The sequence below is a fragment of the Sarcophilus harrisii genome, chromosome 5 (genome assembly GCF_902635505.1).
Source record: "Sarcophilus harrisii chromosome 5, mSarHar1.11, whole genome shotgun sequence".
Lineage (NCBI taxonomy): Eukaryota > Metazoa > Chordata > Mammalia > Dasyuromorphia > Dasyuridae > Sarcophilus > Sarcophilus harrisii.
In genome coordinates, this window is record NC_045430.1 from 267,587,199 (window position 1) to 267,608,311 (window position 21,113).

The 21,113-nt window shown below is 41.8% G+C and overlaps 1 protein-coding gene across 4 annotated transcripts in view; it reads right to left on the minus strand.

Moving 5' to 3' along the window:
- OSBPL10 (oxysterol binding protein like 10) overlaps positions 1 to 21,113 on the minus strand; it is a 200,356-nt gene that overhangs the window by 32,622 nt on the left and 146,621 nt on the right. For 3 of the 4 annotated variants that reach the window (XM_031940429.1, XM_031940425.1, XM_031940426.1), the window contains 2 exons: positions 11,673 to 11,816; positions 4,232 to 4,306 (listed from right to left, as the gene is read on the minus strand). In XM_031940429.1, the coding sequence (XP_031796289.1) occupies positions 4,232 to 4,306; positions 11,673 to 11,816 (219 nt within the window). The remainder of the gene's footprint in view (positions 1 to 4,231; positions 4,307 to 11,672; positions 11,817 to 21,113) is intronic. The other variant, XM_031940428.1, reaches the window with a different exon arrangement.

Here is a 21,113-nt window from a genome sequence, read left to right on the forward strand (position 1 = left end):
CTGACTGTACAGTTCTGTTTGCAGAGTTTGTCTTGCCACAAGAGCAAACCATTCTTCTGGAACAAAGATGGGGAGCTAAGAAGAGAAAGTGTGCCTTCCAGGAAACTCTTAGGTCAGAAGATCTTGGGCCAGGGGGGTGTCCAAAATCTGGATCCAATGCAGAGTGTTTTCTGGCCTCAGAAAGTATCATCATCTTATCCCCCCTTGCTGAGGGATAATATCCAAGGAAGGCAGAAAAGAGGAAGGGAGGGAAGCAAGAGGGGTAAATGGAGACTTATGACAGAAAGGGGGAGAGAGGCTGTGCAAAAGGAGAGAGAAGAGCTGGAGTCAGGACAATCCAACTGAACAGTTAAGTTTCTCATCTGCTTCGGGAGAGGATGTTTCCTCACAGGGAGCTCTCTATACCCGTGAAATTCAGATCCAAACCAAAAACCAAGGTAGAAGGCAGTAAATTTTAAGGGGATCAAAGAGAAAATAAAATGAGGCAAATAAGGCAACCTGAAGGATGGTACAAGGAAAGTGAGCCATCATCAGCGGGTCTACAAGATATTAGGACCTGAGGAAACAACAACTGAACACATTTGACTTTGTAATAAAGTGCTATGATACCATAATCAAGTATTTTGAATTGCTAAAGAAGATGGGGTTCTCTTGTCATTATCACCCCACTTTCTTCATCTGTTATTTATGTGTTATTTTTCAGAATTCTACTCTCATTAGTTAATCCTCAGAGCAGGATGTTAATGGTTCGCATTAACAGCAGTCCTACTTTGGCATCCTATGGGCAGTGGCCATGTCCATGTCTGCCTTTATACAAAATGGCCTGGCAGGCCTAGAGGAGGTAGCCCGATCCTGCATACAAATCTGTAAAACAGGATCACCGGAGGGGACCCAGGGCCAGAGAGCAAACCCGTAACCCAACCTTCAGCTTTCCAGTACTGAGATATTTTTTAAAATATCCACACGAACATCAAGCGGTCACAATTTTTGCCACCTGACTCGAAAGGGTTATTTCTGACGCCCACAGGCCTTCTTCCACTGGGCAGGTCCGGCCCTGGCCATCTCGGATCGCTCTGCCCCCTCAGTTAAAAGTCCCGTCATTGGACGCTACAGCTGGGCCTCCCAGATGCTTTTAGGCTCGTTCAGCACCACCTCAATGGACAGCAACAGCACATGGGTCAACATGCATTCAACCCAATAGAGCGAGCTGTGGAGAGAATGGCTTCAGAGCTCACAGGGCAGGGAGAGTGTCAGGCCTCCCCCCACGTGGGGATTCCGTCTGGTCTTGGGATGTCAGACACCAAACATGGCAGGGAAAGTCGGTCAGAGGGCCGGGAGGCTCTCTCTTTACTAAGTCCAAGTTCCACATCCAAAGGACAAGGGCAGACTCGGCGGCCGTCCTGCAAGTGCTCGCTCGATGCATCCCAGCTGTACTCTTCCTCCTCTGGGCATCCAGGAACGGGGCTGGAGTTCTTGCTCTACCCACACATACATACACACTTCCCACACTTGGCTCTCATAGACTGGTATGGCAGGGGATCCTCCTGAGTAAAAGCTTCGACCTGCAGAAAGGTGAATTTTCAATAAAAACACACCCTGAAAGATAAGAGAAATCACTTCTAAAGAAATCAATCAAGCGACAAGCATTTATTAAGTGCCTATTAGGTGGTGGGCACTAAGCTAAGTACGGGGGACACAAAGTAAAAACCTCAACGCCCCTGCTCTCAAGGAGCTCACATTCTATTGCCGTAAAGAAAAAAAGGAGCCCCTGTGAACAAAGCCAAAATATAAGCAAGGCAAATATATGAGGTGGCTGGAGGCTATGGGCTGGTGAGAGAGGCAACAGCAAGAGACCGGCATCATCAACCAAGACAGACGAGCCACGGGACTTTCTTTAACAAGTGCTTGGGGGAAGCATTTTGCAAGAAAAATCAATGTCGACCCTTTTTCCTGCCTATGCAGATCTCCTTGGATCCAATGACATTTGTTGGATGCTCATTTGCAATGAAAAGAAGATGGAGAAAGGATTTCAGAAGGAACAAAGCAAAAAGGAAGGAAGGAAAGAAAAAAGAACAGACTGTCGGTTACATAGTGTGTGTGTGTAGGGGCACGACTCATCCATGTGCACTGATGATGCCTGGCTTGCTGTGATAATCCAGTAAGCCAACAAGCATTTATTAAGTGCCTATTGTGTTCCAGGCACTGTGCTAAAGCACTAGAGACACAAGAGAAACAGAAGAGACGGTCCCTGCTTTGGAAGAGCTCACAGTCTAACCAGGGGGACAACGTGCAGACAATTTGTTCAAACAAGATCTTTTAAGACTAATTGTCAGCCTCAGGCCGGGGTGAGGGGCACTAGCATAGAAGGTGGGATTTCAGCTGAGACTGCAAAGGATGCCAGGGAAGCTTAGGGATAGAGATAAGGAAGAGGAGCAAAGTTCCAGGAATGGGGGACAGCCAGTGGAAAATGCATAGTGTTTTGTGTGAGGAACAGCAAAGGAGGAGCCAGAATCAATAGATCATAGAACACATGGGATAGTGAGGTAAGAAGATAAGAAAGGGAGGAGGGGGCTGGGGTACTCAGGACTTTAGAAGCCAGAACAGCATCTTATCTTTGTTCCTAAAGGAGCCCAACTGGAGCTGACCCAACGGAGGCAGGGGTAGCCATGGGCAAGAGAGAGATCAATTTATCAGTTATCCAATTCCTGTAGGCAAATCCTACCACGATTGCTTCCAATACCAACTCAACCATGACATTAAGGGCAGAATGAATTAGTCACTTGGGCAAACTTCCTGAAGGGCTTCAGTTTCTGGCTCTACCAACCAAGCACAAAATAACTGCTTCCCCATTTTAGGGACATCACAGATTCCTCGGGACACCCCACAGAAAGCTTCTTAGCTAGTCCAAGAAAGCTTCAAACGTCAGGGGGTTTAAGAGCCTTGTTACCCCACCCTGGGAATGGGTTTGTTCCAAGTCTGGGAAAGCCAGCACCAGTTCATCTAGAAGTGACTGGTGCCCTCTCCACTTTCCTCCCACTCCTGAGCAGTGGCCACTCTGCAAGCTACCCATTAGAGCAAATCCTTGTTCCAGGGTTTTCTTAGCAATGGGGGGCAACTTCCATGGCGGCCGTCAGCAGGCAGGTCAAAGAGCCAGTCAGTCAGGAAAAGAGACTCTTTTCAATATGGCCAGGGCCTGGCAGTGATTCTGGTTCCCCAGGGAAGATCATCAGAAGGTGCTTCTAACTAATGGATCCCCCTGAGGGTTATTTCGACCCAAGAAGCAGGTGGAGAATACCACTCCCCAGCTGACAAACCCAAACACTGAATATCATCCTGAATGCCCCATTGGGGAGTTTTGCTCACTTTTTTCTGGAGAGCTCTTTTCTGTTTGTTTTTGAATTTTTATCTCATTGTTATTAATGTCTAGTTCTCCAACTCAGGAGGGATGGTTCATAAAAGCCAGTGAAACTCCCTAGCTTGGCTTGACTAATCATCTCTCTTCTTGGGCAAAGCTACTCATCCAGAAGACCTGAGGATTTGTGGGGGAAGTCCGGCAGTGACGATCAGATTGGCGGCCTGGGGGAGGAGGCAAAGGCCTGAGCTCGCTCTGATGCTCGCTTCTAAACACAAGCCTTCTCGTTGGCAGGTCATGGGTCTATGCCATCTGTTAGGGCAAGATATGGTCCTCCGATACCAGGCAAGGTTGCAATGGCCAAGTAGTCCACAAGCCGCCTTTCCACCCTGATTATACAAGGCAGCCAGCAGAGGGGCATTGGCCAGGAGGCAAAGTGTAACTACAGGCTGTGTCATTTCTATAGCAACCCCGGGATGCTTGGGACCAGGCCCTCAGCCCCTGAACCCTCCCGTTGCTCTGACCCATCAGCGTCCTAGCCATCTAAATTTGCGAGAAGCCCCTTACAGTCATGAACTGCTGGCCCCACAGCAAAGGGAAAGGGAAACACTTTGAAAGGACAGGACCAAGAGATTAACTTTAAAACCAAGAGCTGCCAAACTAATAACCATAAGTACTCTTCCATGCTTGGGAAGGGGAAGGGAAGGCTTCAGATCAATAGTAAGGGGAGGAAACTGAGTCATGAGGGTGACTGGTTCAGCTGATTAATTTCCCAGCCAGAGAGAAGGCTGGCCTAAGGACCCAGGAAAAGGAAATGGACTCGGACGCTCACTACCTGTGGTCTGGAACAACCATCTGGGTGGGCTTCAGTTTCCTCACCTGAACAATTAGGGGGTTGGAGTAGTTGGCTTCTGAGGTCCCTTCCAGTCCCCGCGGACTTGACAACTGACTGCTCTAAAGATGATTTAAAAAAAAAAAAAAAAAAGGAAATTCTTAAGGCAGAGAGCTAGCAGGGAAGAGATTTTAATAACAAGCAAAGTGAGATAGACATGCATCGGGGCTAACAGGATGGAAAAGCCAGCCCGAGGAGGACCTGGCTCAGCATCAGGGGGCTCATACTTAGCATGCAAAGCCTAGGGAGGGAGAAGGGAGCACCAGGGGCCCCCTCAGAGCCCTCCCAAGTCAGACTTCTCTGCTTCACCACCCTGCCCAGCACCCAGCAAGGCTGGGTTCAAAGGTCACCTCCTAGATTAGGGTTTTCCAGATGATCCCAGATATAAACACTTATCCTTTACTCTCCCAAATTATATAGATCTACTTAGTCTGCACTTTGTATGTGTCTATCTGTGTACATACATACTATTCCCCGCCTCTAGAATATAATATCCTTGAGGGCAGGGTTTGTGTTAAATTTACATTATTTCAGAAAACCATTTTCAGATTTTCTTTCTCTCATATGTATCGATCATAATTGCATTATAGCAATCCATTCCACTAATGTACCACAATTGATTTTTGCCTGTATTTGCTCAGCACTTAGCCCAGCGCCTGGCATGTAGCAGCCCTTTAATAAGCTTTAGTTGAAGTAAATTGCATGAGAAAGCAAAATTTCTTGGGCAGGTGGAAGGGTGGAGGTAGGGAATCTATTCATCTAGACATGAATGTGAAGCTAATGTTTCTCCCTATCTGTGTGTGCACATGATATGAGTGGCTGTGTGTGTGTATGTGTGTGCATGCAAATTTGTATTTTGTATCAAGAATTCATTTGACTTTCTTGAGATTTAGCCTGAGGCTATAAATCATGGGAACATGGCAACCAATCTGGAGCAAGTAACTGCTGATACTTTTAGCCACTAAAGAAGAACTACAGCAAACGATCTGAGCTGGATAAGTGGCGTCGTCTGGATCGGGAATCGATTGCTTTGTGGGCTTTTCACCATTATGGAATTGGGTTAAGCATGAAAAGGCACAATGAGTTCACCCAAGCGTCTCCCTAACCGGGGCTCTATCTTCAAATCAATTAGGGGCCAGATTTGGGGCTTCACATGACCAGATTAGGCAGCAGAAATGAAGTAATATGAATTCTACCTCGGTGCCATCTGGATAAATAGAGACTGATATAAAAATTAACATTGGAGATTCTAAATGGGGAAAATTTTTATTAGACTATAAATGTTTTACTCAAAGCATCGAAAGGATCCCACGACTTCATTTAAACAAATTAATGTGAACCCATAAAACAGTGTAACTTCTCAGTGGATGCCATCGACATATCTGTGTTCACCCATCCCTTCACTTTTCATTTTACAGGATTCCTTTTTTGGTCTAACATTATTTCCAAATAAGAAAGTCCTTTCCTTCTCATATGGATCGGCCTTAATTGCACTATTTGATATGATATTACAAGAATGATGTCCAGTTTATTTCACCATTCTCCTGTTGTTTTTCATTTAAGAGTATTTGGCCTTTTCCACAACTGCAAATAATGGAGGAGTTTTAAAGATTTCTGAATAGATAAAAAAAATTTTTTTTCTGTCAGATTATAACTTTCAGGGCAAGTATTTCAAAATGGAATTATCGAGCCAAATGATTTGATTATCTTCGTGGCTTGTGTTGCATGTTAGAGATACTTAGCAAAAAGCTATTCCTACTTTGCAATTCTCCCAACAATAAATGAATCCAACTATTTATCCAAAGCAGCACAATCTTTTTTAAATTTTATTTTCTTCCCAATTACCCATCTATTTTAGGCATCAAATTTTATCCATCTCTATTTGCCATCTATTATTTGCTTTTTAACATATTGCTATACATTTTTCAATTTTTATATACTTAAGTACTTACCTTCCTAATAATTTCTACTTAATAGATTTAAATCGCCCTTCAATTGTAGAGATAGATATTATTTTATTTTTCATGTGCAAATTTAAAATATTTCAGACTATTATCTAGGATTATAGGATCATGATTTTGAATTGGAAAAGATAGAAATCACTGAATCCAATTTTTTATCTGTATTTGACACATTTTCCCATCTATTATTTGCTTTTTAACATAGTTTTGTTGCAAATGTTTCAATTTTTATGTACTCAAGTCCATGTTTTCCTAATAATATCTGCTTAATAAACATCCCCTTCAACAGTAGAGATGAAGTTATTTTATTTTCCACATATTTTTAAAAATATTTCAGACTGTTATCTGATTTTGACTTGGCAAAGACAGCAATCACTGATTCTAATGTACCTCATTCTGCCTTTTTAACAGATGAGAGAACTGAACATAAAGTGAAGGGATTTATCAAGGATCTAATGCAGGATTTGAAGTCAGGTCTCCCTACTTCCAAAACTGTTATGCTAGCCACGATACCACACTGTCTAATATAACTGGAATTCATTACTCCATGTGGTATGAGACACGGGTCTAAATCTAACAGTCATAATCACAGTAATCAATATCACCAAATACACAGATTCGGATAAGGATAGGGACTGGAGTTATGATTTCACTGGTTTAAGGAACTCCCAGATAGGAAAAATCTCTACCAATGCAAGTCTGTACCCTCTCTGCAATTGAGAGTCTTAAGCGTATTGCTTCAATCATGGACACTGAGTGACTTACCCAACATGTGTCAGAGGCAAGACTTGAAATCCAGATTGGGTTCAAGGCCAGCTCCCCGTGCACTCACTGTGCCACAATGACAAAGAATTATTACATTATAAATCCTTGCTCCATCTTAAGGGGTTTATCAAGTGCTCCTTTTTCAGTATATATTAATTTACAATTAGATTTCTTTCTGATCTGATCCACTGATGTGCTTCTATATTTTTTGCCTAGTAGATTTTTTTTTATGGATATCACCTTATAATTTTTTTATCTTTTTAATTTTTTTTTACAATGTTTTAAAGTCAAGGAGATCAAGCCTACTGCCATCATCCAAGAGAACGTAAGATTCTCGAGACAGGAATGGCTTAATTTTTGCCTTTACATCCCCGATGAGAATATCCTTAGTAACTATTTTTATGTCAGATTTCATATCGATATTCTTGCTCTTTATTTTTCTATATGAATTTGTGATTAAAAAAAAAAGTTTTGTAATTTGGCCTTTTGCTAATTTCCTTGGAATGGCAGTGTAAATAAATTTGGGAAATGTTGATATTTTTGCTTTATCAGTCTGACCTATCCATAAAGCAAGGAATGATCCTTCAACTAGGGAGAACCTTGCTTTATTTCCATGATCATCACAGAATCTCAGAATTTAAAGGGACCTCATAAGGCCAGATGGGATCTATACAAACAAGTCTCCTCTAACACAAACTAGTTATGATCAGGCTTTTGTTGGAAGATCTTGAGGGGGAACCCACTGCTTCCAGAAGGCATACCACTTTCAAACTTTTCAAAGTCATAGGAAGGCTCTTCTTACAGCAAGCCTCAGTTTATCTCTTTCCCACTTCTACCGACTGCTCCTAATCCTGTCTCCGGGGCACAAGGAGAAATCCAATCCTTCTTCTTGCATGGAACGGACCTTCCAAAACCTGAAGACGGACTTCATGTTCCTCTGTTGTTTGGGTTTTTGCATCTTGTGATTTTCTGGATGTTCTTCCAACCTAAAGAGGTTTATGTATCTGGCTTGAATACATTCTTTGGTTTTCTAAAAAAAATTCTTCTGCTTAGATTTGTAAAACTCTAGACAAAGATAAGACTTCCTGGCCCATGTGAAGGAGAGGCCGTTCCTGGCCAAAAAAGTTTCCTTCTTATATGTTAAGTCATGGTCCAGAAATTCAAATTTCAAATCTTGGCCATCCTTCTCTTTCTGCCTTTGTTCACTTTTCAATTCTGCAATCTTTTCTGGGGCTTTGCCCCAACTGGGTCACCCCGAGAGAGACACCCACCCACCTCAGCCACTAAGGTCTTTCATTTCCTTCTAATACTTCCCAGGATCCTTCTGTCAATATTAGTCGCACCTACATGAACCCCCAGGGGAAGACACTAACAATCCATTTGGACAAATTCCCTGTTATGTTTTGATTATATGGACTGGGGACACCATCGACCTTGTCTTTCCACTGCCGGACAACAAGCTGCATGGGTAACCTCAGTAAGAATTCGTCCTCCCTCCCGCTCAGGTCTCCTTCCTCAATCCCTCGGGAGATTAAGCGTTAATGCCCACCATCACTAGAATCAGCTGCTTCCCTTTCAGAAGGCACAGAGTCCTCCTGCCTGTCATGGAACTCACATAGAGACGGCTTAGGTCCACAGACCCTCCTTTTCCCTACCTTCTAAATGACTAACCAATGTCTAGATTTCATTTGCCACTCCAGATCCTATTTCTCTGTCCTGTGTTGTAGGAAACACTTCATTATCTCTGATAACCTGTAGAATAGAGACTAATGTTGGATCACATTGGGATCACAATGGGAGTTGTCTGGGCAGACACACTGAAGGAGTTTGCCATTTCCCTCTTCAGCTCATTTTACAGATGAGGAAACTGAGGCAGACAAGGTGAGTGACTTGACCAGAATCCTACAGCTAGTGCCTGAGACCAAATTTGAATTCAGGAAAATGAGTTGGTCTGAATTCAGGTCACCTAGCTACCTAGTTACTTTCACCTTCAAGAAAGTGACCAGATTAAACAGGGTGCACATATAATAGCCCTGAAAAGAATTTCAGACTTGTTTGCTAGTTGTTCTTATTAAGATCTCATGCAAGTCTAGATACAAAGTTTTTTGCTGTAGAATACAAACTCCTTGAGAGCAAAAAGTGTCTTTCTTTTTGCTTGAATTAATCTCACCAGAAATTTAGCCGGGCACAGAGTAAGTACTTCATAAATGCGTCTTGCCTTGCCTCCAATATGCTACCAAATCTAAGTGACACAAATGAGCCCCACTATTTTGTGCCAGTTTTTAGTGGAACTGTTTCTAAGATTTCTCTGTTGCATATTGTATAAACTCCTATTTTGAGACTGATAATTTTTTGTCGTGTTGAAGGAAATCTTCTCTATTACTATTCTTTTAAGTATTTTTTTTTAAATCACAAAAGAAAATTGTATTTTACAAAGGCTTTTGCTACATCTTTTTAGAGTATTTATAGGGCAGATATTTCTGGTATAACTCAGCTATCATCAATCATTATTTTAAAGCACTGCTATGTGCTAGTATTAGCTACTATTTTATTAAGTATTTTTGTATCTATATTAAATAGAAAAATTGCACTAGAATTTTCCATTTGATGTTATCTTTGCCGGCTTTTAAAATCAATCCCATATGTGCTTCCCAAAAGATATTGGGAATCATTTTGTCTTGCTCTGTATTTATGCAAAATCTCTGTAGTAAAGCAATTATTTGTTCTGGAAGGTCTTAAAAGAATTTACTTGAAAACCTCTGTGGCCCATTTGGGATTGGGGTACGTGTGTGTTGTGTGTGTGTGTGTGTGTGTGTGTGTGTGTGTGTGTGTGTGTTCTGTGTGTGGATATGTGTGCGTATAGCAGTTCAGTGGAACTTGACTTCTCCCTGAAATTACTTGATTTAAAATGATTGCTTCCTTGTTGTGGATAATTTATACTTTTGTGGATAATTATCCATCTTATTCAAATTTTTTGTTTTGTTAGCTTATACCTGCTTGAAATGTTCTCTGATGATCTTCTTAATTTCTTCTGTGTTTATTGTGAGCTCTTTTTTTATTGATAACTTTCTTAATCTGCTTGGTAGCTACTGGTTTCTATCAATTTCTATGATCCTCCATCAAAACCAGCTTGTTATTCGGTTTTTTTTTTAATTCAGTTGTTCTTTCCATATTTATTATTTCCCTAAACTTATTTTTTTTAAAGAAATTTTCAGACCTATTTTTAAAAATCCCAATTCTTTTCTGGAAATAATGTTTCTTTCCTGTCTTCTTTCCCACTCCCTCCCAAATGAGCTCTCTTCTAATAAAGAAAAACACAGAAACTTTGTGTGCTATACCTAAGAGTATAAGGCATCTTTTATGCTTACAGGCTGGTCCCTCCCATCCTACTCTTTGCCACAAATACAGAGGTTGTTTCTATATCAAAGACCAAAGTTGGCCAGGATAAGAACTTGGCTTCAGTTTAGTGTTTCTCCTAACATTATAACCTCTCTTTTTACCTCCTCTTAGATTTGGGGGAAAATGTTATTTAAAATGCATAGAACTTTCTTGCTATAGCCTGCCACCAAGGCAGTGCCTCCTGTAAAGTCTCCTTCTCTTACAATTTCCAGACACAATCATGTCAAACCGAGGGCCACAGACAAGAATGAGCAAGCGGTTCACAGAATTTCCAATACGGAAGCCATCCAGGGAGGGAGGGTGGTCTGCATTGCCAATCAGAGGCCCTGGGTTCCAATCTACATCCACCACCTATAAGCTCTAGGTTTGGCCTCTGTGGGCCTCCCCCTACCTTCCAACCTATTCTTAGTCTTACCCAAAACGTCCTCTGTGAGGAGACATTATCCAGGACCCTTCACCCGAAGACCTCATGAAAATAAGCTTTCCCCCAAGCCAAGGCAGCCCTGCCCCTTTGGACGGTTCAAATCCTAGGAAGCTTCTCCTCCCACAGGGCCGGAAGCGACCTCTGCAGGCCAAGCAGATGACATTTCTCCCCCGGTTACCTCCATGTCAGTGCCTGAAGCTGCACCTCCTGTCCATCACTCCCCTAGGCCAATCATCTCTGGGAGATTTCACCAGAGGTCTGAAGGTAAGGTCTCAAGCCCTTTTACCATCCTGACTGCTCTCCTCAAGGTTTTCTATTTTTCAAATTTGGAGCCAGAACAGAACCCTCAAATAGATCATACCAGGTACCATGAAACTAACATCTCTCACTTTCTGAACACACTGCCCCCTTTAATGGAACCCACTGTGTCATTAGCTCGGAGGGTTCACATTAAATCACATCAAGCTAGCTGCAAGTCCACTAAGATTTGCAGATCATTTTCACCTCACCTATCAATTAATCATGCATTCCTCACGCTGGGATTTTTCTGTTGTTGTTTTACAATATTTAAACCCAGAACAGAGCTGAGCTGAAAGAGCTCAACAAGACTGGCTACGTGTTAAGTTTGTAAGCATTTAGGGGCAGCTCATTGCCATCAATGATGAGTAGGACAACACCTTCAATTAGGATATACCCCAAGTTCCAAGCGGAAGCCTCTCTAAACCCAAACACAGACCTAGGAGACCTGGCTGTTCTGCCTCCGACTTAAGGGCAATCTCTCAGCAAACTTTGCAAACAAAACATGGCAGCAAAGCTTGGGAAGGGAAGGAGCACAGAACCACCGATCCAGAAATTCCCAACCAAACTCGATCCACCTACCGAGGCACTCCCGATTTTTGGTTCTTGTTGGATCACTGATGGAGAAGATGTAATTTGGTGTTGAGAAGTTGGCGTATATGCGGGAAAAAGCTGTTGCTCACCCCAGTGCTGGGAGTGTGTTGATATTTCCTTTTCTCCTTCAACCTGATGGGAACAAAGCAGGGAATGGGCAAATCAGCACCATAATGAATGGGCACAGGGGGCTACCAAGTCCAGACCTAGGGTTCGCGTTGCACAGTAACATCCTTTGGTGGGAGAAGCTAGCAACACTTGGGGAGGGAGAGGCAGGCTGTTTAATTGTCTAGAGAATTGTTTCTATTGAGCACCGGAAGGAACAGGGCACAAAAACAAGAATTGACCAATTAGGCATTCTGAATTTATCTAGATGGGAGAAATAAGAGGAAGGATGACCCCTTACAGTTTACAGTTACAGTTTAATTTACTTCAACCCAATTGGACTATATCACTGATGACAAATGACAAATCTCATAGTTTTAAAGTTAGGAGGGACCTCAGACAACCTCTAGTCCAACAAAAGAATCCCCCCCCATACTCAGCTCACCTGGGAAGTTCTAGACCAGGTTGGTTATGGAAGGATGGCCAAGAGGACCAAAGCAAGGGAGGGTGGGTATGAGATAACCCCCTTAAAGTGACCAAAGGTCATTTTCTCTTTCTGGGCCATTATTTGTAAAATGAAAAGACTGGAGTAAAATCTGATATCCCTGTTAGCTTAAGTTCCCAAGATCAGATGTCAGCCTGGTCAAAGTGCAGGTTGGGGACAATTTTGTAAACTGAGGCTTGACTTATTTACATAGAGCACTCTGGGTTTAGCTTTTGAAACTTTTTCCACTCGTGACCCCCTTTCACCTGAGAAATTTCTACACAACCCCAGGTATATAAACTAGGGATACAAATCAAATGTTTATTGACAATAAATCATAATTTCATGAGCCCCCCACATTCAGTTACATAACCCCATAGGGGCTGTAACCCACAGTTTAAGACATTTTGGTTTATAGGATGGGTAACTTTAGGGGCCATAATGACCCAGCTTGTCTTGTCGATGTCTCCACTTCCTTGATAAACATGGGACAAATATGTCGGCAACATCATCAGCGTGCTACGCTGACCCTGGTGGCACCTGTTACACTGGCTAAGGTGGAACAGTGGCGATAAGCTCTCTCCCCACCCCCATCCAGTAACAGTGTTGTTAACTTTGTCAGGTTCCTGAGTCTTTCTGCCTTCCAACCCACTCATGTGTGGAGGATGAAGCTCCTCCCTGTCCCAGCAAAATGGGACCTTCCTCTTGTTCACTGGATGCACTTTCTCCAGCCTCCTGGCAGCTAACTCAGACTCCTCGGACCTTACAGAAAATGGAGCCGTGGGTCTGGCCCTTGAATACAAGCTGACATTTTGAATATAAGATGGGAGGGCTGGGGGAGAAGAAAGCTCATAGACACCAAGTCCAGAGGACCTGAGTTTGGATCTTGCCTCAGACATTTATTAGACGTGTGGCCCCATGCAAAGCCATTTAACTTCTCCACCCACATAATGGGGTTAACCACATGATGCCCCTTCCTCCCAAAGCCCAGGATGCTCTGAGCTCAAAGGAGATAAAAACATGAAGTTCACAGGAAATTTTAACTCTAGAGGAATGACAGTTACCACTGTTGTAATGGTCAAGTGTTCTGACCAGAGAAAGGCGGCCGGTTGCCCTATAGCCCTTCCTGGACACTGCAGTCCTTCCAACCCCCTCCAGAAGCCTCACCCTAGTGACATGGGGGGCAAAGGTGAGAAGAGCAAAGGGCTTTCTTTGTTCAGGGTCACAACGGTGACCGTAGCAGGGGTTATAAGCAAATTACAGAAACAGAAAACAAAAGGGGGTGTATATTGTGAGTGGTGTATTTTGTGTGTGTGTGTTTGTGTGTGTGTTTACTGTGTATATATGATGTCTGTGTATTGTGTGTCTCTGTATGTACTATGTGCATACGGTATGTGTATTGTATGTGTTGTATGTATATGTGTGTTGTATCTCTGTGTTTGTGTGTACTGTGTGTATATGGTGTGTGGTGTGTGAATGTGTGTGTAAGTATCTGTGTGTGTTATGTGTTAGGAATGGCAATGGGGGAGAAAAACTGAACCCCCAGTGGTGGGGACGGGGCAGAACAGTGGAGACAGCCGTGGATTCGGGGGTCTCTACCCCAGGTGATCTGTGTGACTCTGAACAAGCTATTCTTGTCTTCATCTACAAAGTGGATCTACAAATAACAGCACCTACTTTCCAGGGCTCTTGTGAGGATTAAAGGGGATGGCTACGTGCACAGACGTGACCTGTGTACATATATTATAATTCCATCTATTATCACACAAAGAGGCAGGTTAACCCACACACTACAAGCAGGTTACAATGTATTGTGCTGCTTGTATGCGCTTCACATATGCATGGTGAGTTACACCGTATGCGTGTGGTATACCTGTATACACATAAGAATATGTATTTAAGGATACACACACATGCATTATCTAGAATGTATTACCTCATGCCCATATATTCCAATGGGTAAAATGTATATCATGTGCATATTTGTATTTGCTTTATAATATGCGTGTATCGCTACATTACATAGTATATATGTGTTAACAGACATGTGTGTGCATTTCAGCCTCCCAGCCTGAAAAAGATAAGGTTGGACTCCTTCCACTCCTAAGTCAATGACCCTAGGGTTCTGGAGGCATCCCAGGGCACCCTGCTTTGACCTCTACGATTCAAAATGCCAGTGAGTGGGTCATGGGCACTAGATCGAGGCGAAGGTTTCAGACGAGGGAGAGACTCCTCTGGGATGGGCTGGAAAGATGGCGGGCAGGGAGGAGGAGGGACTCCACTTGGGCTTTCAGAAATCAAGGGACCCCAACATGGGAAAGTCCAAGGCAGGGTGGCAAGTTCACCAAAGTGAACTTCCTATAAGAGAGCGAGCCGACATACAGGGGCCAGATGATTTCTCTCTCTTTCTTAGCAGAGGGAGCCAGGTCTTGGAGCTCAGGAAGAAGGGACATGAACAGAGTTTATTCTGGAAAACTCATCTGGAAGCAACGAAGATCAGAAGTGTACTGAGTGAAATAGTCCTATGCTCTGCCAAAATGCGAAGCTGCTATATCTGCACCATCTCTCCAGCTCCAGCCTCAGACCCCATCAAGCCAGAAATGGCATTAGTATGGCACAGTACGACCATTTAATAAACATTTGTTGGATACATGTCCTTATTTTTGGGAAACTCAAGAGAAAAAGGAAACAGTATAGTATCACAGGAACAGATGTGGAATTAGAACACTGAGATTTTATCCAGTTGTTGTTAAAGCAAAGAATGTTTTAAGTCACAGAGTCCCATATAGAAATAAACTATTTTTATTACATGTTAACACTGTAACAGCCACCCCAAGAAGTAGGTTTGCCTCTTTCCTTGTACTGAAAATACTTTAAAAAAAGCTTATTTGGTGTTCTCAGCAGCTTTGGCTCATTTTGAACATTGGCCTTTGAAACACTCTTTTTACAGTTCTCCTTCTCTCTTCTGAACTTTCCTAGGTTCTGTGTTCTTCCCCCCCCCACACACCTTCTTCAATATGTTCTTTAAAAATATTTTATGAGTACATGAGAGAGCTCCCTAGGTGGCCACATCAATCTTGTAGATGCCTCCCTATCATTATCCCCCACTAGTAAAACTTAAAATTATATTGTCAAATTCATTTTAAATTTGTAATTTTTTTCTGAACCAATGGAAATCTGTCTTCTAAAAGTCTTTACATCCATTTTTTAAATCACTTAGGTGCTCAAAGGAAGTAACTATTTTGTATCCCTTAAAGCTCTTTACAGAGGAATTTGAACATAATAATCTCTCAGTAAAAAGTGGTTCTGTGATGGATTTACAAGTGAATTCTACCAAATATTTAAAGAACAATTAATTCCAATACTATGCAAACTATTTGAAAAAATAGGGAAAGAAAGAGTCCTACCAAATTCATTTTATGACACAGATATGGTGCTGATACCTAAAACAGGTAGGGTCAAAACAGAGAAAGAAAATTCATAGGACAATTTCTCTATTGAATATTGATGCAAAAATTTTAAATATAACATTAGGAAAAGAGATTATAGTAACTTATCACCAGGATAATACACTATGATCAAATAGGATTTATACCAGGAATGGAAGGCTGGTTCAATGTTAGGAAAATTATTAGCATAATTGACCACATCAATAACCAAACAAATCTCATGATTATAGCAATAGATGCAGAAAATGTATTTGACAAAATCCAATACCCATTCCTATTAAAAACACTAAAAGGCATAGGAGTAAATGGAGTTTTCTTTAAAATGATCAGCAGCATCTATCTAAAAACATCACTAAACATTATATGCAATGGGAATAAACTAGAACCATTCCCAATAAGATCAGGAGGTTGTTCACTATAGCTTTAGAAATAAGAGAAGAAAAAGAAATCGAAGGAATTAGAATAGGTAATGAGGAAACCAAATCATCACCCTTTGAAGATGGTTTTATGGTATCCTTACAGAATCCTAGAGAATCAACTAAAAAACTACTAGAAATAATTAACAGTTTTACCAAAGTTGCTGGATAGAAAATAAATCCACATAAATCAACAGCATTTCTATATGTTACCAATGAAGTCCAGTAGCAAGAGAAAGAGAATTCCCATTTAATATAATTGTAGATAATATAAAATATTTGGGAGTCTACCTGCCAAGACAAATCCAGAAAATATACAAACACAATTTCAAAATATTTTTCAGAAAAATAAAACTAGATCTAAACAATTGGGAAAATATCAATTGCTCATGGGTACACTGAGCTAATATAATAAAGATGACAATTCTACCTAAATTAATCTACTTATTCAGTGCCATACCAATCAAACTCCCAAGATGTTATTTTACAGAGCTAGAAAAAATATTAACAAAATTCATCTCAAAGAACAAAAGGTCAAGAATATCAAGGGAATTAATGAAAAAAATGCAAATGAAGATGACCTAGCTGTACCAGACTTAAAACTAAATTATAAAGCAGCGGTCATCAAAACCATTTGGTATTGGCTAAGAGACAGAGTAGTTCATCAGTGGAATAGGTTAGGTTCACAAGACACAACAGTCAATAACAAATAATCTAGTGTTTGATAAACCCAAAGACTCCAGCTTCTGGGATAAGAACTCACTATTTGACAAAAATTGTTGGGAAAATTGGAAAACAGTATGGCAGAAACTAGCCACTCACCAACACCTAATGCCCTATATGAAGATAACATCAAAATGGTCCTTCAAAAAGAAGGAATTTATGGACAAAGAAGAACTAGAGAACATTATGAAATGCAAAATGAATAATTTTGGTTATATTGAATTAAAAAGTTTTTGTACAAACAAAACTAATGCAGCCAAGATTAGAAGGGAAGCATAGAACTGGGAAAAATTTTTTACATCCAAGGGTTTTGATAAAGGTCTCATTTCTAAAATATATATAGCAGGGGTCCTCAAACTTTTTAAATAGGGGGCCAGTTCACTGTCCCTCAGACTGTTGGAGGGCCAGACTATAGTAAAAGCAAAAACTTTGTTTTGTGGGCCTTTAAATAAAGAAACTTCATAGTCCTGGGTGAGAGGGATAAACGTCCTCAGCTGCCGCATCTGGCCCGTGCACCATAGTTTGAGAACCCCTGATATATAGGGAACTTAAGAATACAAGCCATTCCCCCAGTTGATAAATGGTCAAAGGATATGAACAGACAATTTTCAGATGAAGAAATTAAAGCTATTTCAAATTATATGAAAAAAAATGCTGTAAATCGCTATTGAATAGAAAAATGCAAATTAAGACAACTCTGAGATACCAGAACAGTCTGTCAGATTGGCTAAGATAACAGAAAAAGATAATGATGAATGTTGGAGGGGATGTGGGAAAACTGGAATACTAATATATTGTTGGTAGAGTTGTGAAATGATCCAACCATTCTGGAGAGCAATTTGGAACTATGCTCAAAAAGTTATCAAATTGTGCATACCCTTTAATCCAACACTGGGATTATATCCCAATGGCTTATTCCCTTAAAGAAGGGAAAGGGGCCTGTATGTGCAAGAATGTTTGTGGCAGCCCTTTTTGTAGTGGCGAGAAAATGGAAACTGAGTGGATGCCCACCAACTGGAGAATGGCTGAATAAGTTGTGGTATATGAATGTTATGGAATATTATTGTTCGGTAAGAAACGATCAGCAGGATGAATACAGAGAGGCCTGGAGAGACTTAGAGGAACTGATGCTAAGTAAAGTGAGCAGAACCAGGAGAACACTGTACACACTAACAATAAGATTATATGATGATCAATTCTGATGGATGTGGCTCTTTTCAACAATGAGGTGATTTGGGCCAGTTCTAATGATCTTGTGATGGAGAGAACCATTTACACCCAGTGAGAGCACTGTGGGAACTGAGGGTGGATCACAACATAGCATTCTCACTCGTTTTGTTGTTGTTTGCTTGCATTTTGTTTTCTTTCTTGTTTTGTTTTCCTTTTTTGATTGGATTTTTCTTGTCCGGCATGATAACTGTGGAAATATGTATAGAAGAACTGCACATGTTTAACATATAATAAATTACTTGCCACCTAGGGGAGGAAGATAGGGGAAGGAAGGGAGAAAAATTTGGAAGACAAGGTTTTGTAAGGTGAATGCTGAAAACTCTCTGCATATATTTTGAAAATAAAAAGCAAAGTACTTCTGTGAATAATCTTTCCACCTCAAGCTGACCTGGAGATTCCCAGGAGATACCATGAAATTGCTGTTATCATTACACCCACTTTCCTGTTCCCTGTGCTACTTTAAGGACAGCTAGATGGTACACTAGATAAAATACCAGCCTGAGTCAGGAATTCCTGAGTTCAAATCTGACCTCAGACACTAACCAACTGTATAACCCTGGGCTTGTCCCTTTATCCTGTGTGCCTCAGTTTCCTCATCTGTCAAATAGCTGGAGATGGAAATGGCAAACCACTCCAGCATCTGCTGAAAAAATCCAAATGGGGTCATAAAGAGTCAGACATGACTGAGAAATGACATCTGTTTCTTGAGGACTTTTCATTAAAGTCAGTCTGTGTTCTCTCACTACTGCTCCACCCCTATATTGAGATGACAAGTATCTCGGGGGCACTTCCAAGGCTTAAGTCCCAGCTGGAGAAGACAAGTCCCTCAACTCAAGAAGCCATATTACTATACCATCTATTTTCATTTTACTTTTTTCCTTTTATGCTTCCAATCATTTCAAAAACTCTTAAAACTTCCAAGGATTTTACTGGCTAACATATGGCAGAAATCAATAAATCATCCAACAGAGACACAAAAAGCCAGGGGGTATTTTGAATTAGATCAATAATGGCTATAGAAGCAGATGATGAAGCACTAAATTAAATTTATTTAGGGTTTTCAAGATGCTGCCAGATTCCTCTTTGACAAAAATGGACTGTTCCTTCCCCACTTTTCATCACTTTCCAAAGCTGTGGTATTAGCAAAAAATATTTTACTTTCCTTTAGGAATCAAGAACTTTCAAAAGGTGTGGGGGAGGGAAACCACTTTTTCATCATGAAAAATTCTCATGTTTTATACATTTACAGGAAAAACCCAAACTTGCAAAAGAAAAAAAAGCTCAAGATAAAAATAAATTAAATTTCTTAATCAGGTCATCTGGCAATTTGCAGGAAATTTCACTTGGGGATGCTAAAACAGACCCTGAAAAGCAGGATTCGATTAGCGTGATATTCTTTTAATCAATAGCAACAGCAATCGCCCACTCAGGGCCGCCCCAAGTCACAGACATCCCTTTAATCCGACATGTCCCCTTAATGCAGATTACACAGATGATTGTCTTAGATATAAATTACTTAATGGCCTAAAAGCATTGGAGGAACAATCTGTAGACTCTCCAACTACATAATGGTTTTTGATTTACAAGCTGGAAGCATTTGCCTCATTACGCAGCAGAAAAAGGATTTAAGCTCTTACTTGGGACAAAGAAAAGGGCCAAGAAGCCGCCAACATGGAGGACGCACAAGCAGCAACATGGTGATGGATGTCAGACTCTCAAAAAGCTGAGGGCCAAAGGAAAACCAGGCAGGGGGCGGGACCTCTCCTGATGCCCTATGGTGGACTCATGGGGCAACAGTCTGGGGCCCACCCAGAATGGAAGCCCTATGAGGTTGGGGAATTTGTTTTATCCACAATTTGTACCTTCCTCAGCAGGTGCTTAACTGATGGTAGTGGGAGGAAGGAAAGGAGGAAGGGAAGGAGGGAGGGATGGAGAGGGGGAACAAGGAAAGGATGGAAGGAGGGAAGGAAAGAGGGAGGGAGGGAAAAAAGGAAGGGAGGGAAGGAGGGAAGGGAAAGGAGAAAGGAGGGAGAAAGGGAGGAAGGAAAATATAGTCTCTGCCTGCAAGGAGTTTCTAGTCAGTTATGGCACTGGCTGCCATATCTACTTAGTTAATGTTAAAGCAGGCAATGCTAACAATCAGGTCAAGTGCCGAGAAGGAACAGAAGTCCCAGGATCTCAGCGAAGTCTGTGCTTGCTGCTACATAAAACATTCCCACTTAGAATAGATTTTTTTTTCTGCTTCATTTTTGCAGACATTAACGAAGCAAGAAAAAGGTGTCAGAAGGATAACAAGCTCTCCTCTCTAACAGGAATAAAACAAAAAGCTGCCGTGATGAGGCACAGGCCACAGTCTCAACCTCCAGAGTGAAGGTGACATTGATTCCTGAAACACTCAGGGCCCTTGGCTGCAGTATCCAGGCCATTAAGTAGTGACCCCTCCCCAGTCCTGTGGGCACAGTGCCGGGCAGCAGGCCCTCCCTGCCCGCTTCCAGCACTGTCTGCCATGGACATCTCTGACCACCTCCTACCATCATGGCCAAAATCTTCCTCTGTTCTTACACCCCCGGGTGACCCAATCCCATCCCCTGTAGCTGACTGAGGGGCTCCCCTGGCCTCCAGCCTCTTCTCTCAAGACTAAGGGGTACATTTCATTCCCCACAACCCCACGAGGTGGGCAGCCAAGCAGTCACACAATCAGGATTATACAGATGAGAAAACAAGCTCAGAAAGTTCAGTGGGTTGACGTCCCAAGAGAATAAGTGCCCCAGCCAGTCCTCCAATACAGCTCTCTGGTCTGTGTTTTGCCTCCTGAATTTTGATTGATCCTTCTCGTCACAGTCATCACATATCAGGGATTTGGGGGCTTTGCTTTTGGGGGGACACATCCATGTGAGTCTCTCTCCTTCAGGGGAACTTCCGAGGTGGAACCTCTATCTCCACATCAGACACACTCACTTCAGGATTTTCTTAGGGCAGAGGAAGGTTAAGTGATCTCCCAGGGGTCCCAGGTCAGTAAATG